The sequence below is a fragment of the Scyliorhinus torazame genome, chromosome 30 (genome assembly GCF_047496885.1).
Source record: "Scyliorhinus torazame isolate Kashiwa2021f chromosome 30, sScyTor2.1, whole genome shotgun sequence".
NCBI classification, from domain to species: domain Eukaryota; kingdom Metazoa; phylum Chordata; class Chondrichthyes; order Carcharhiniformes; family Scyliorhinidae; genus Scyliorhinus; species Scyliorhinus torazame.
The window spans coordinates 9,637,999-9,654,675 of record NC_092736.1 but is presented as its reverse complement, the minus strand read 5'-3'; the positions used below and the strand labels follow the sequence as shown (position 1 = coordinate 9,654,675).

The 16,677-nt window shown below is 50.5% G+C and overlaps 1 protein-coding gene across 2 annotated transcripts in view; it reads left to right on the top strand.

The window, feature by feature from the left end:
* The window catches only part of LOC140404359 (proline-serine-threonine phosphatase-interacting protein 1-like), a 113,807-nt gene that overhangs the window by 53,116 nt on the left and 44,014 nt on the right, over positions 1-16,677 (top strand). For both annotated transcript variants that reach the window (XM_072492782.1, XM_072492781.1), the window contains exons 4-5: positions 1,848-1,882; positions 5,073-5,179. In XM_072492782.1, the coding sequence (XP_072348883.1) occupies positions 1,848-1,882; positions 5,073-5,179 (142 nt within the window). The remainder of the gene's footprint in view (positions 1-1,847; positions 1,883-5,072; positions 5,180-16,677) is intronic.

Genomic DNA, 16,677 nt, shown 5'->3' with positions numbered 1-16,677 from the left:
AGGCTTTTTATGTCATTATTTCATGTGTTGAAGGTGTCATTGGCTCGGCCAACAATTATTGCCCATTCGTAATTGCCATGGCAACTGCAAGTGGCATGAGAAGGTAAATTAAACAAGATTTAATTTGTAAACATAAAGTAAAGGCCACAAAGTGGCTTGTAGCTCAATGCAGCTGGGGAGGCAGTGACGCAGTGGTATAGTCACTGGACTAATAAGCCAGAGACCCAGAGTAATGGTCTGGGGACCCGGGTTTGAATCCCACCACGGCAGATGGTGACATTTGAATTCTATAAAAATTTGGAATTAAAAGTCTAATGATGGCCATGAATCCATTGTCGATTGTCGTAAAAACTTATCTGGGGCTGCACGGTGGCGCAGTGGTCCCAGGTTCGATCCCGGCTCTGGGTCACTGGCCGTGTGGAGTTTGTACATTCTCCCCGTGTTTGCGTGGGTTTCGCCCCCACCACCCCAAAAAAAAAAGATGTGCAGGGTAGGTGGATTGACCACGCTAAATTGCCCCTTAATTGGAAAAAATTAATTGGGTACTCTAAATTTATTTTAAAAAACCCCAAAAAACCCATCTGGTTCCCTGTCCTTTAGGGAAGGAAATCTGCCGTCCTTACCCGGTCTGGCCTACGTGTGACTCCAGACCCACAGCAATGTGGTTGACTCTTAACTGCCCCCTCCAGGGCAATTAGGGATGGGCAATAAATGCTGGCAGAGCCTGCGACGCCCACATCTCATGAACGAATAAAAAAAATTGATGAACTGTGCACCGCCATGTTCTCAGAAGGAGAGATTTTCTGGAAAAAGAGAGGTTCCCTCATTGGGGGTGGAAGCAGAGGGGATTTGATGTGGATATTTCATTGAAAAACATTGCTCAATAAACTGACCTTGTATTTCTAGAATGCCTTTAACCAAGTGCTTCATAGCATTCATGTTGAGAGGGCTAGAATACAAGAGAAGGGATGTACTTCTGAGGCTTTATAATGCCCAATTTGGAGTATTGTGAGCAGTTTTGGGCCCCGTATCTAAGGAAGGATGTGCTGGCCTTGGAAAGGATCCAGAGGAGGTTCACAAGAATGATCCCTGGAATAAAGAGCTTGCCGTATGAGGAACGGTTGAGGACTCTGGGTCTGTACTCGTTGGAGTTTAGAAGGATGAGGGGGGATCGTATTGAAACTTACAGGATACTGCGAGGCCTGGATAGAGTGGACGTGGAGAGGATGTTTCCAATAGTAGGAAAAACTAGAACCCGAGGGCACAATCTCAGACTGAAGGGACGATCCATTAAAACAAGACGAGGAGGAATTTCTTCAGCCAGAGGGTGGTGGGTCTGTGGAACTCTTTGCCGCAGAAGGCTGTGGAGGCCAAATCACTGAGTGTCTTTAAGACAGAGATAGATAGGTTCTTGATTAATAAGGGGATCAGGGGTTATGGGGAGAATGGGGATGAGAAACATATCAGCCATGATTGAATGGTGGAGCAGACTCGATGGGCCGAGTGGCTAATTCTGCTCCTGTGTCTTATGAAATGAAATGAAATGAAAATCGCTTATTGTCACAAGTAGGCTTCAAATTAAGTTACTGTGAAAAGCCCCTAGTCGCCACATTCCGGCATCTGTTCAGGGAGGCTGGTACGGGAATTGAACAATGCTGCTGGCCTGCCTTGGCCTGCTTTAAAAGCCAGCTCTTTAGCCCTGTGCTCTTTTGGACACTTATCAGACAGACTGTGACAGTGAGCCACATACGGAGATAGTGGGACAAGTGACCAAAGTCTTGTGTCAAAGAGGTAGGTTTAAGGAGTGGACCTTTACTGATGATGTCTCCTCTGGTTTCTTTTTCCAGCACTCTACGAAGAGCCTTTGACAGTCTAAAGCAACGTAAGTAGCAGATACTTGACTGCGTACTTGTGTCATATACATACTGGTCGGAATTCTCCAGCATCGGGTCCTCTTTTCCCTCCGGCAGTGCATCCAGCCACCCGTGGGTTTCCCGCAGAGTGGGGGGGCTTCAATGGGAAATCCATTGCCGAGCGACGGGAAGGTTGAATCCCGCCACCAGCAAATGGCGCTCCCCCGTGAAACACACGGCTGGGGGACCAGGGAATCCCTTCCGTTAATCTTTACAGGATTCTCCCGATGGAGCCATTTTTTCACATGTAAACATGGGACATGAACCCACAACCTTCTGACCCAGAACTATTGCAGGCCAGCTTGTCCTATGGTCCCTATCCACTGAGTTGATCTCAGCCAGGGATGTATCCGCATCCTTAAAGTTTCTAACCCTTAAATCATGAGTTCAGCCAAAGTGGGTTGTCACCTGAACCTTGACCCCAAATAAGAATAGAGATCGTTGAAACTGCGCAAGTTGTTCAATCCAACAGACCCATTTCTCTCTCCCAATTCCGATTGAGCTAAGAAAAATACTCTCCCTGTTCTACTTTCTTTTCCAAAAATCTAGCCAGTTCTGAACCCAATTATAGGCTTTGGCCTCCACCTGGAGGAATCTACCACTCTCTTGACGTTTTTGTAAAAGCAGGTTTTCTCCTCTCTTGCCCCAATTTTTGGGTTCCAACACCTGGCTGAAAACCAGCGTTTTCCAATTTTAGACATCGTCGGTCACCTTCCTTCCTTTCTCTCCTGGTCAGTTTTTCTCCTAGTTTTCTGTCAGTTGGGTCTCTTTCGGTGTCGAGGAGGTGTTTCGGACCAAATCGGCCCTCCGGAATGGAATTAATGGGCCGAATGGCATTCTTTCGACACTGCGTGTTCACCCAGTAGCTGAACCAGATAGGGCGAGCGTGTCAGAGAGACAGAGGGGGAGGAGGGTGTGTGAGAGAGAGAGAGAGAGGGGGGATGAGGGTGTGAGAGAGAAAGGGGGGGGGAGGGTGTGTGAGAGAGAGAGGGGGTGAGGGTGCGAGAGAGAGAGAGAGAGGGGGGGGGAGGGTGCGATGAGAGAGAGAGAGAGAGGGGAGGGTGTGTGTGAGAGAGAGAGGGGGTGAGGGTGAGAGAGAGAGGGGGGGAGGGTGAGAGAGAGAGGGGAAGAGAGAGTGCGAGAGAGAGAGGGGGAGGTGTGTGAGAGAGAGAGAGGGGGAGGGTGTGTGAGAGAGAGAGAGAGGTGAGGGTGCGAGAGAGAGGGGGTGCGAGAGAGAGGGGGAGGGTGTGTGAGAGATAGAGAGAGGTGAGGGTGCGAGAGAGAGGGGGTGCGAGAGAGAGGGGGGAGGGTGTGTGAGAGAGAGAGGGGGGGGAGGGTGTGTGAGAGAGAGGGGGAGGGTGTTGTGAGAGAGAGGGGGGGGAGGGTGTGTGAGAGAGAGAGGGGGGGGAGGGTGTGTGAGAGAGAGAGAGGGGGAGGGTGTGTGAGAGAGAGAGGGGGAGGGTGTGTGAGAGAGAGTGAGGGGGAGGGAGTGTTAGAGAGAGGGTGAGGGGGGTGTGAGAGAGAGAGAGGGGGGTGAGGGTGTGTGTGAGAGAGAGAGAGGTGAGGGTGCGAGAGAGGGGGGGTGCGAGAGAGAGAGAGGGGGAGGGTGTGTGAGAGAGAGGGGGGGGGGAGGGTGTGTGAGAGAGAGAGGGGGACGTTGTGTGAGAGAGAGAGGGGGTGAGGGTGTGTGTGAGAGAGAGAGAGAGGTGAGGGTGCGAGAGAGAGGGGGGGGAGGGTGTGTGAGAGAGAGAGAGGGGTGAGGGCGCGAGAGAGAGAGCGAGGGGGAGGGTGCGAGTGAGAGGGGGGGAGGGTGCGAGTGAGGGGGGAGGGTGCGAGAGAGAGAGGGGGAGGTGGGTGCTGTAGTGATATGCATCACTGTATATACACAAGGGGTTAATGTAAATACACTACAACTAAGTAACCACTAGAGGGTGCACCAGAGATGTCATGATATGCAGACACGCAACCAATGGGTCATTAGAACAGGATACAACCAATGGGTAATCAGGACACCCAGAGGTGGCATTACCACAAGGGGGCACTACACGACCCATATAAAAAGGACAAGGCACACAGGCTCTGCCTCTTCCACCGGCAGAAACCAAGAGAGCAAGACAGGGTTAATTATCAGCAACATCACACCCTAGCACATGGTCCAGAGCAAGCTTGTATAGTTAGCAGAGTAGACCGAGTTACTAGAGTCAGATTAGCAGAGTGTCGAACTCATTTAGGAGCATTGTTAATCACTCAATAAATACGTTAAACTTATCTCCGAGGTCTGGAGCATCTGTCAGCAGAGCCGACATCAAGTGGCAGCTTATGTTACTCGAGGTAACAGAACACAACAGGTGCAAGAGAGACGGGGAGGTGGGTGCGAGAGAGAGAGAGAGGGAGGAGGGTGTGAGGGAGGGGGAGGGTGCGTGAGAGAGATGAGGGAGGGTGAGAGCTAGAGAATGGAGAGGAGGTGTGAGAGAGACCGAGGGGGGGGGGGGAGGGTGCGAGAGAGGGAGAGAATGGAGAGGAGGTGTGAGAGAGAGGGGGGAGGTTGTGAGAGAGAGAGGGGGGAGGGTGCGAGAGAGGGAGAGAATGGAGAGGAGGTGTGAGAGGGAAGCAGGGAGAGAGAGCGAGGGACAGGAGTCTGTTTTCCATTGCACCCCCCACAATTTACCCTGTTTTAGCATTTTCACAAGAGCATTGAATCAACCGAACTGCAGGAGTGGCTATTCAACTGTGGGGGCAAGAATCCAACTTGCTGTGAATAGCTTTTCCCCTAACTCTGTCCTTGGTGGCTCTTCGGGTCTAAGTGCTGCGGGATGGGTGGGGGTGAGGGTGGGACGGCGGGGGGGGGGGGGGGGGGGGGGGGGGGGGGGGGGGGGGGGGGGGGGGGGGCGTCACATAGCAACGACTAAGCTCAACATACACTTGGGCCCATATGTTCTGTGTGACTCAATCGGACACTGAAAGACCACGTTGAAACATTTCTCCCCCCCCCCCCCCCCATACACGCCCACCCACACGCATGCACTTAATTGACACACAGGAAACCACTAAGATATAGAATATATATTTATAGTGTGCTTTGTCTTGAGGAGACGGGCTACCTGCCGGTTTATGTGGACAGAATAGATGAGATTAAAAATGTCCATTTGGCTGTTTCAGAACTGGAAAACATCGGAAATCTGCACATTCAGCTGGCTGTTATGTTAAAGGATGAGGTAAAACGCCTGGAAGATTTCCGGGAGAGGCAGAAGGAGACGCGGAAGAAGGTGAGAATGATCCGTGTGTTATAAGACAACATTCCTCCCTTAATAACAGCGGGGAGTTACAGTGTGCTTGTGCGGGGTTAGAGTGGCTAATATTGCAGCGTGGGCATTTTTATTTTAAATTTAGAGTACCCAATTAATTTTTCCAATTAAGGGGCAATTTAGCGTGGCCAGTCCACCTACTCTGCACATCTTTGGGTTGTGGGGGCGAAACCCACGCAGACACGGGGAGAATGTGCAAACTCCACACGGACAGTGACCCAGAGCCGGGATCGAACCTGGGACCTCGGCGCCGTGAGACTGCAGTGCTAACCCACTGCGCTGCCCCCCTGTGTGGGCATTTTAAATTTGTTTTTGAGCTTTTACAAAGCCCACTTGTTCCAGTCCATGTTAAATATCTTGAGATGTTTGTTTAAAATCTGCGCTGCCTTTTCCGTAGCACCGTTGAATAATGACTGCGCAGAACGAGGCCATTCGGCCCATTGTACCCGAGAAAAAAGAAACTTGCTGCTCAATTTAATCCCACTGTCCAGCACCTGGTGCATAGCCCTATATGTTCCAGCAATTCCGATGCAGATCCAGGCACCTTTTTCAATGGGTTGAGCGCCTCAGCCTCAACTACTAAATTTGGTCGTGAATTCCAGACACCCACCTCCCTCTGGGGGGAAAATCTTTTTTTCCTCATGTCCCCTCTCATCCAATCACCTTAAATCTAAGGCCCCTGGTAACTGACCCCTCAGTTAAGGGGAAAACAAACCTTTCTCTGTCCAACCTGATCTGGCCCCTCCATAATTTTGTCAACCTCAGTCAGGTCACCCCTCCGCCTCCTCTATCCTGTGGAAAGCGACCCTAGTCTATCCTTCCTCTCCTTGTAGCTGCAATTTTCAAGCCCTGGCAACATTCCTGTAAATCTCTTCTGCACTCTCTCTCCCCCCTCTGGACAGCGTTGTCCTTCCAGAGCCGTGCACAGAGCTCCAGGTGTGGTCTATGTCATGTTAAGCACACTGAGATAACACGGGCTGCAACTGGATGCAGCTATAACTGAAAGATACTCCAGACCTTGAAGTTAGTTCAATTTGATTTATTGGATCTGTCACACAGTTAGCTCAGTTCTCTGTGAGTTCGACTTTCTGCTAATCTAAGTGTGATTACTCTGTCTGACTGAACCAGACTAGCTCTTAGCCACGTGCTGTAGGTGTTATGTGATATATACACCCGCCTCACTCTGTAGATGTCCCCAGTGGAAAGAGGTGGAGTGTGAGTGCCTCGTGCCTTTTATAGTGGGAAACCACCCCCAAGTGTTCTGCCTGCTGACTGGCTGTGTCCTGTTCTCTGTGTTCATTAGCTGCCTGTCTGTATCTCATTATGTGCATGTCTGCAAATCATGACAGTCTAACCAACGTTTTACCCGGTCCCATTATCACATCCCTGCTTTTGTATTCCACGCACCATCTCAAAGCGACGTTTGAAAATGTTTGTCTGGTCAATGAGGTAGAGGGAAGAACTGGACTGAACAAAGTGTGCCTGTTCTCGCTGCAAAGTAACATTTGGAAAGCCAACAACCTTTTGCATGATGTGAGACCTGACCTTTTGTGACCTGAACCCATTTTTGTGTTCGATGTGTGCCTGTGTAGGAGCAGTGAAAATAAAATCACGTTTTCTGCTGTCGTAATTCTGTCCATTGTCAATTTCCATACTTTTTTTAACCTTTAAACCTCCCAAAGTAAATGAGCCCCGGACAGTGGCGGGATGGCCCATTCAGGCGAGCAGTAGAGTGGAACTCTGTTCTTCTTGGGCACACTCAGGCAGACACGCGCACAGGCACAGACCGACACAGGCAGACAGACGCAGACACGCGCACAGGCACAGACCGACACAGGCAGACAGACGCAGACACGCGCACAGGCACAGACCGACACAGGCAGACAGATGCAGACACGCGCACAGGCACAGACCGACACAGGCAGACAGGCGCAGACACGCGCACAGGCACAGACCGACACAGGCAGACAGACGCAGACACGCGCACAGGCACAGACCGACACAGGCAGACAGACGCAGACACGCGCACAGGCACAGACCGACACAGGTAGACAGACGCAGACACACGCACAGGCACAGACCGACACAGGCAGACAGACGCAGACACGCGCACAGGCACAGACCGACACAGGCAGACAGACGCAGACACGCGCACAGGCACAGACCGACACAGGCAGACAGACGCAGACACGCGCACAGGCACAGACCGACACAGGCAGACAGACGCAGACACGCGCACAGGCACAGACCGACACAGGCAGACAGACGCAGACACGCGCACAGGCACAGACCGACACAGGCAGACAGACGCAGACACGCGCAAGGGCACAGACCGACACAGGCAGACAGACGCAGACACGCGCACAGGCACAGACCGACACAGGCAGACAGACGCAGACACGCGCACAGGCACAGACCGACACAGGCAGACAGACGCAGACACCCGGGCAGACAGACTCAGACATGTGTGCAGACCAATGCAGACACCAACACGGGCACAGACAGATGCAGACAGGCGCAGATGCGCAGACACATGCGCGCACATGGTGCAGCCACAGGCACACGCAGACACAAGCACAGACCGAGGCAGACATGCACACATACAGGTGTAGACACCTGAGTAACTATCAAGAGCTCTCCCTCATTGGGCTTCACTGGGGGTACAGTTAAATGTCCTGTTGACACTCTCTATTTCGGGGATATCGAGGCAGAGTAACAGGGGTCTCCGAGGACTGGGACTGCAGTGTGAGTCAGCGCCTGCAAAAATCAGTGTGTGGAAAGGAAAAACAAACCGTTTCCATTTGGAAAATTGCGAAAACAAATTTGCTAAGTTGAGATGGCAACGTTGCCAGAACTTGAAAGCAGCCGCCAGAATTTGGAAGTGCTGATAGGAAGAGTGTGGAATTCTCACAGTGGAAAATCGATGGACATTGAGACATGGGCGGGATTCTCCCAGCCCCGCGAACGGGCCACGCCGACCCGATGTCGGCTGCGGAGAATCGGCTGCATTGGCGGCGGCGTTGTTGGCGCGGCGCCGGTCGCGGGCCGTTCTACGCGGCTGGCCCGTGGATTCTCCGGCCCGGATGCCCGAGCACCCGTAGGAAAAGAGCCGAGTCCCGCCGGCGCCGTTCTAACCTGCGCTGGGCCGGCGGGATCTCAGCGTGTATGTGCCGTGTGGCGGCCTGTTGGGGGGGGGGTTCTGCATTACTGTAAATGCACCGACATCAGGTTGAGGTCGGACTAGGATTTGAGATGGATTTGGTTGAAGATGCTTTCGTATTCGACTAATCTAGAGTGTCGGCTGACCTAATGCTCAGAATCTATTTGCACTTGTCTAACTTTTTCCACTTCCTCCAAAAAATCGGCGTCGGTCAAGCTTGAACGCGGTCTTGTTTTAGAAAGGTTCTTGACGCTCACTATGTATTTTTTGGGTCTATTTTGGCTGCACTAGATTTCTGTGAAATGGCTTCTGCATGGCTCAAAACCAACTTTAAAAAAACAGCCTCACACCTGTTTGGATTTGACTCTATTGCTTTGTTAAACACCTGATTTTTAAGTGTATTGAGGGGGGTCACGAGGACAATTGAGTCCCCCAAACAGTTTGCAAAGTAAATTGGAGTGAATTTCAATGTATGGATACCCAGTCAGCGTTGCCGGATAAGACCTGCATGCACCTCCTACATCTTAAAAATAACCAGCTTTGTCTCGCTGCAGCATTGCGACTCATTAACATAAAGTTACGGAACGGCACGGCGGCGCAGTGGTTAGCACTGCTGCCTCGCGGCGCCGAGGACCCGGGTTCAATCCCGGCCCCGGGTCACTGTCCGTGTGGAGTTTGCACATTCTCCCCGTGTCTGCGTGGGTTTCACCCCATAACCCAAAGATGTGCAGGGTAGGTGGATTGGCCGCGTTAAATTGCCCCTTAATTGGAAAAAGAATGAATTGGGAACTCTGAATTTATTTAAAAATTTCCATCCTCGAGCCCCTCTCACAGATTTTGCATCAGAATCTCTTGCCGGGCGGCACGGTGACGCAGTGGTTAGCATTGCTGTCGCACGGCACCGAGGTCCCAGGTTCGATCCCGGCTCTGGGTCACTGTCCGTGTGGAGTTTGCACATTCTCCCCGTTGTTATTGAAAACTCACCACTATTCTTAGAATTCCCCCTATACCAAAAAGGGTCGACAGTCTAAATGGTGAATAGGGATTCTCACTCCCTGACTCCGATGCAGGCTTCAGTGGGTGCTATTCGGGTCAAACTATATTTTCAAGTTCTCCACCCGTATTACCCAGACCTTCACAGAAGATTTCATCTACTTACCACTTAGTAGCATCGATCCTGGGTCCCACATTGCTAAGTAAGTAAAGTAGACTTTGGAATAACCATTGTTTCAGGTTAAAACGTTTAAGTTATTTTATTATTATATTTTTTCTTTTAAAAGCTGCAATCACTGTCTTTACAGAAAGGTAAAAAGATCTTGTTTCTGGATCCTCCTGGTTGGTTGAAGGGACCTTCAGGCCCACCTTGACAATCAATCTTTTTTTTATTTTTTATTAAATATTTTATTGAAAATTTTTGGTCAACCAACACAGTACATTGTGCATCCTTTACACAATATTATAACAACACAAATAACAATGACCTATTTTATAAACAAAAAATGAATAAATAATAAATAACAAAAATAAAAACTAGCCCTAATTGGCAACTGCCTTGTCACAAGTAACACTCTCCAAAAATATAATTTAACAGTCCAATATATAATTATCTGTAGCAACGACCTATACATACTATACAGTATATATTAACAACCCTGAGAGTCCTTCTGGTTCCTCCTCCCCCCCCCCCCCCGCCCCCCGATCCTGGGCTGCTGCTGCTGCCTTCTTTTTCCCATTCCGTCTATCTTTCTGCGAGATATTCGACGAACGGTTGCCACCGCCTGGTGAACCCTTGAGCCGACCCCCTTAGGACGAACTTAATCCGCTCTAGCTTTATAAACCCCACCATGTCATTTATCCAGGTCTCCACCCCCGGGGGCTTGGCTTCTTTCCACATTAGCAATATCCTGCGCCGGGCTACTAAGGACGCAAAGGCCAAAACATCGGCCTCTCTCGCCTCCTGCACTCCCGGCTCTTGTGCAACCCCAAATATAGCCAACCCCCAGCTTGGTTCGACCCGGACTCCTACTACTTTTGAAAGCACCTTTGTCACCCCCATCCAAAACCCCTGTAGTGCCGGGCATGACCAAAACATATGGGTATGATTCGCTGGGCTTCTCGAGCACCTCGCACACCTTTCCTCCACCCCAAAAAATTTACTGAGCCGTGCTCCAGTCATATGTGCCCTGTGTAATACCTTAAACTGAATCAGGCTTAGCCTGGCACACGAGGACAACGAGTTTACCCTGCTTAGGGCATCTGCCCACAGCCCCTCCTCGATCTCCTCCCCCAGCTCTTCTTCCCATTTCCCTTTTAGTTCATCTACCATAGTCTCCCCTTCGTCCCTCATTTCCCTATATATATCTGACACCTTACCATCCCCCACCCATGTCTTTGAGATCACTCTGTCCTGCACCTCTTGTGTCGGGAGCTGCGGGAATTCCCTCACCTGTTGCCTCGCAAAAGCCCTCAGTTGCATATACCTGAATGCATTCCCTTGGGGCAACCCATATTTCTCGGTCAGCGCTCCCAGACTCGCGAACTTCCCATCCACAAACAGATCTTTCAGTTGCGTTATTCCTGCTCTTTGCCACATTCCATATCCCCCATCCATTCCCCCCGGGGCAAACCTATGGTTGTTTCTTATCGGGGACCCCCCCAAGGCTCCAGTCTTTCCCCTATGCCGTCTCCACTGTCCCCAAATCTTCAGTGTAGCCACCACCACCGGGCTTGTGGTGTAGTTCCTCGGTGAGAACGGCAATGGGGCTGTCACCATAGCCTGTAGGCTAGTCCCCCTACAGGACGCCCTCTCTAATCTCTTCCACGCCGCTCCCTCCTCCTCTCCCATCCTCTTACTCACCATTGAAATATTAGCGGCCCAATAATACTCACTTAGGCTCGGTAGTGCCAGCCCCCCCCTATCCCTGCTACGCTGTAAGAATCCCTTCCTCACTCTCGGGGTCTTCCCGGCCCACACAAAACCCATGATGCTCTTTTCAATCCTTTTTAAAAAAGCCTTCGTAATCACCACCGGGAGGCACTGAAACACAAAGAGGAATCTCGGGAGGACCACCATCTTAACCGCCTGCACCCTCCCTGCCATTGACAGGGATACCATATCCCATCTCTTGAAATCCTCCTCCATCTGTTCCACCAACCGCGTTAAATTTAACCTATGCAATGTGCCCCAATTCTTAGCTATCTGGATCCCCAGGTAACGAAAGTCCCTTGTTACCTTCCTCAACGGTAGGTCTTCTATTTCTCTACTCTGCTCCCCTGGATGCACCACAAACAACTCACTTTTCCCCATGTTCAATTTATACCCTGAAAAATCCCCAAACTCCCCAAGTATCCGCATTATTTCTGGCATCCCCTCCACCGGGTCCGCCACGTATAGTAGCAAATCGTCCGCATACAAAGATACCCGGTGCTCTTCTCCTCCCCTAAGTACTCCCCTCCACTTCTTGGAACCCCTCAACGCTATCGCCAGGGGCTCAATCGCCAGTGCAAACAATAATGGGGACAGAGGGCATCCCTGCCTTGTCCCTCTATGGAGCCGAAAATATGCAGATCCCCGTCCATTCGTGACCACGCTCGCCACTGGGGCCCTATACAACAGCTGCACCCATCTAACATACCCCTCTCCAAAACCAAATCTCCTCAACACCTCCCACAAATAATCCCACTCCACTCTATCAAATGCTTTCTCGGCATCCATCGCCACTACTATCTCCGTTTCCCCCCTCTGGTGGGGCCATCATCATTACCCCTAACAACCTCCGTATATTCGTGTTCAGCTGTCTCCCCTTCACAAACCCAGTTTGGTCCTCGTGGACCACCCCCGGGACACATTCCTCTATTCTCATTGCCATTACCTTGGCCAGGACCTTGGCATCTACATTTAGGAGGGAAATAGGTCTATAGGACCCGCATTGTAGCGGGTCCTTTTCCTTCTTTAAGAGAAGCGATATCGTTGCTTCAGACATAGTCGGGGGCAGTTGTCCCCTTTCCTTTGCCTCATTAAAGGTCCTCGTCAGTACCGGGGCGAGCAAGTCCACATATTTTCTATATAATTCGACTGGGAATCCATCCGGTCCCGGGGCCTTTCCCGCCTGCATGCTCCTAATTCCTTTCACCACTTCTTCTACCTCGATCTGTGCTCCCAGTCCCACCCTTTCCTGCTCTTCCACCTTGGGAAATTACAGCCGATCCAAGAAGCCCATCATTCTCTCCCTCCCATCCGGGGGTTGAGCTTCATATAATTTTTTATAAAATGTCTTGAACACTCCATTCACTCTCTCCGCTCCCCGCTCCATCTCTCCTTCCTCATCCCTCACTCCCCCTATTTCCCTCGCTGCTCCCCTTTTCCTCAATTGGTGTGCCAGCAACCTGCTCGCCTTCTCCCCATATTCGTACTGTACACCCTGTGCCTTCCTCCATTGTGCCTCTGCAGTGCCTGTAGTCAGCAAGTCAAATTCTCCATGTAGCCTTTGCCTTTCCCTGTACAGTCCCTCCTCCGGTGCTTCCGCATATTGTCTGTCCACCCTCAAAAGTTCTTGCAGCAACCGCTCCCGTTCCTTACTCTCCTGCTTCCCTTTATGTGCCCTTATTGATATCAGCTCCCCTCTAACCACCGCCTTCAACGCCTCCCAGACCACTCCCACCTGGACCTCCCCATTATCATTGAGTTCCAAGTACTTTTCAATGCACCCCCTCACCCTTAGACACACTCCCTCATCTGCCATTAGTCCCATGTCCATTCTCCAGGGTGGGCGCCCTCCTGTTTCCTCCCCTATCTCCAAGTCCACCCAGTGTGGAGCGTGATCCGAAATGGCTATAGCCGTATACTCCGTTCCCCTCACCTTCGGGATCAATGCCCTACCCAGCACAAAAAAGTCTATTCGCGAGTAGACTTTATGGACATAGGAGAAAAACGAGAACTCCTTACTCCTAGGTCTGCTAAATCTCCACGGGTCTACACCTCCCATCTGCTCCATAAAATCTTTAAGTACCTTGGCTGCTGTCGGCCTCCTTCCAGTCCTGGACTTCGACCTATCCAGCCCTGGTTCCAACACCGTATTAAAATCTCCCCCCATTATCAGCTTTCCCATGTCTAGGTCCGGAATGCGTCCTAGCATCCGCCTCATAAAATTGGCATCATCCCAGTTCGGGGCATATACGTTTACCAAAACGACCGTCTCCCCCTGTAGTTTGCCACTCACCATCACGTATCTGCCCCCGTTATCCGCCACTATAGTCTTTGCCTCGAACATTACCCGCTTCCCCACTAATATAGCCACCCCCCTGTTTTTCGCATCTAGCCCCGAATGGAACACCTGCCCCACCCATCCTTTGCGTAGCCTAACCTGGTCTATCAGTTTCAGGTGCGTTTCCTGTAACATAACCACATCTGCCTTAAGTTTCTTAAGGTGTGCGAGTACCCGTGCCCTCTTTATCGGCCCGTTCAGCCCTCTCACGTTCCACGTGATCAGCCGAGTTGGGGGGCTTCCTACCCCCCCCCTTGTCGATTAGCCATCACCTTTTTCCAGCTCCTCACCCGGTTCCCACGCAGCTGTATCTCCCCCAGGCGGTGCCCCCCCGCCCATCCTCTCCCATACCAGCTCCCCCCTCTCCCCAGCAGCAGCAACCCAGTAATTCCCCCCCCCCGCTAGATCCCCCGCTAGCGTAATTACTCCCCCCATTTTGCTCCCAGAAGTCAGCAAACTCTGGCTGACCTCGGCTTCCCCCCGTGACCTCGGCTCACACCGTGCGACGCCCCCTCCTTCCTGCTTCTCTATTCCCGCCATGATTATCATAGCGCGGGAACCAAGCCCGCGCTTCTCCCTTGGCCCCGCCCCCAATGGCCAACGCCCCATCTCCTCCACCTCCCCTCCTCCCCCCATCACCACCTGTGGGAGAGAGAAAAGTTACCGCATCGCAGGATTAGTACATAAAACCCCTCTTTGCCCCCCACATTCGCCCCACCACTTTGTTCGAACGTTCTTTTTATTAACCCGCTCATTCCAGTTTTTCTTCCACAATAAAAGTCCACGCTTCATCCGCCGTCTCAAAGTAGTGGTGCCTCTCTCGATATGTGACCCACAGTCTTGCCGGTTGCAGCATTCCAAATTTTATCTTTTTATGAAGCACCGCCTTGGCCCGATTAAAGCTCGCCCTCCTTTTCGCCACCTCCGCACTCCAATCTTGATAAACGCGGATCACCGCGTTCTCCCATTTACTACTCCGAGTTTTCTTCGCCCATCTAAGGACCATTTCTCTATCCTTAAAACGGAGGAATCTCACCACTATGGCTCTGGGAATTTCTCCTGCTCTCGGTCCTCGCGCCATCACTCGGTATGCTCCCTCCACCTCCAACGGACCTGCCGGGGCCTCCGCTCCCATTAATGAGTGCAGCATCGTGCTCACATATGCCCCGACGTCCGCTCCCTCCACACCTTCAGGAAGACCAAGAATCCTCAGGTTGTTCCTCCTTGCGTTGTTTTCCAGTGCCTCCAACCTTTCCACACATCGTTTCTGATGTGCCTCCTGCGTCTCCGTCTTCACCACCAGGCCCTGTATATCGTCCTCATTCTCGGCTGCCTTTGCCTTCACGACCCGAAGCTCCCGCTCCTGGGTCTTTTGTTCCTCCTTTAGCCCTTCGATCGCCTGTAGTATCGGGGCCAACAGCTCTTTCTTCATTTCCTTTTTGATCTCTTCCACACAGCATTTCAAGAACTCTTGTTGTTCAGGGCCCCATGTTAAACTGCCACCTTCCGACGCCATCTTGGTTTTTGCTTGCCTTCCTTGCCGCTGTTCTGAAGGATCCACTGCAATCTGGCCACTTCCCTCTCCTTTTTCCATCCGTATCTAGGGGGGATTCCCTTCTGGTTTACCGCACAGTGTTTTTAGCCGTCAAAATTGCCGTTGGGGCTCCTATCAAGAGCCCAAAAGTCCGTTTCACAGGGAGCTGCCGAAATGTGCGACTCAGCTGGTCATCGCCGCACCCGGAAGTCACAATCAATCTTCTTTAAAGTCTGGTCTTCTTTAGATATATTCGCTGGTTAGCTCGGTTGCTATGTCCTATCTTTCCCATGTACCGAACTGTGAGAGCTAGCTCTGCTGGCTGTCTCTGAGCTGATTCTGAGCTGACTCTGCCTCCTCTTTAAATTCTTGTCTTCCTTAGATGTATTAGCTGTTTTAGCTCGGCTACTTTGCTTTGTCCCATGCCCGAGCTGACTGTAAGCAGACTCTGAGCTGCTTGTTCCTTCTCTGCTTCTCCCCCTCTCTGCTTCCCTCCTTCTCTGCCCCTTTCTCAGGGTTTATATATTTTTCTAACAGTTATTAAATTTTTATGACTTTATTGTAAAGTAACTTTTATTTCACTTGGATTGCAAACGGTACCTTTAATCTAAATTTTTCTAACACGACTAAGTATTCATTTTGACATGACCTCACCTCTCCGGTCTCTGATTACATTGTTTCCTTTGTGGTATTCAAAGCTCCTTTGTGATATTCAACAATGCTTTGGGTTCAAGAGGTGTGAGTTTTGGTTTGGTTCCTGTCATTTCTATAGTTTTATTTTCCAATTGTGTCCCCAGCTCATAATTTTGACTTTGATTTTGGCTTTAAATTATGTTTCTCGTAGACTGATAGTCTCTAATTTTCTTTTAATTTACCTGGTGTTAGCAGAATTTCACCCCTATATATTTGTCTCCCGAGTCATTCTTTTCTATCTGCTGATCTTACTTCAATGAAGGTGTGAATCATTGCTTTTAGCTGTATGCTAAAATCCACTTGGTTATGACTTGAAAGACCTGCCTGTTTTAAACATTCGTCACCTAATTCAACTGAAACCCTCATCCATGCTTTTCCAGATGCTTACTAAGATGGTTAGTTTCCATGAAGGTGTGAGCCATTGTTTTTAGCTTCATACAAAAATCCTGTTTGTTTGTTTGGGAGAAGGAATCTGCATTTTATAATCCTGCTCTTTGCAGCTGCTATTAACCCTTCGTGGGATCTTTCCCTGTATCCTCTCATGTTTCTTAAATCAGGTATTGCCAGACTTCCATGTTTCAAATAACACATCTTTCCATATTTTCAATTACACCGTGTCTGCGTGGGTTTCGTCCCCACAACCCAAAGATGTGCAGGTTAGGTGGATTGGCTACGCTAAATTGCCCCTTAATTGGAAAAATAATAATTGGGTACTCTAAATTTAAAAACAGAAAGGAATTTCTTGCCAACAATTAAAATAGTTTTGTTTAATCTTTAAAAGAAGGAAACTGGTTTGACATCAGCGATA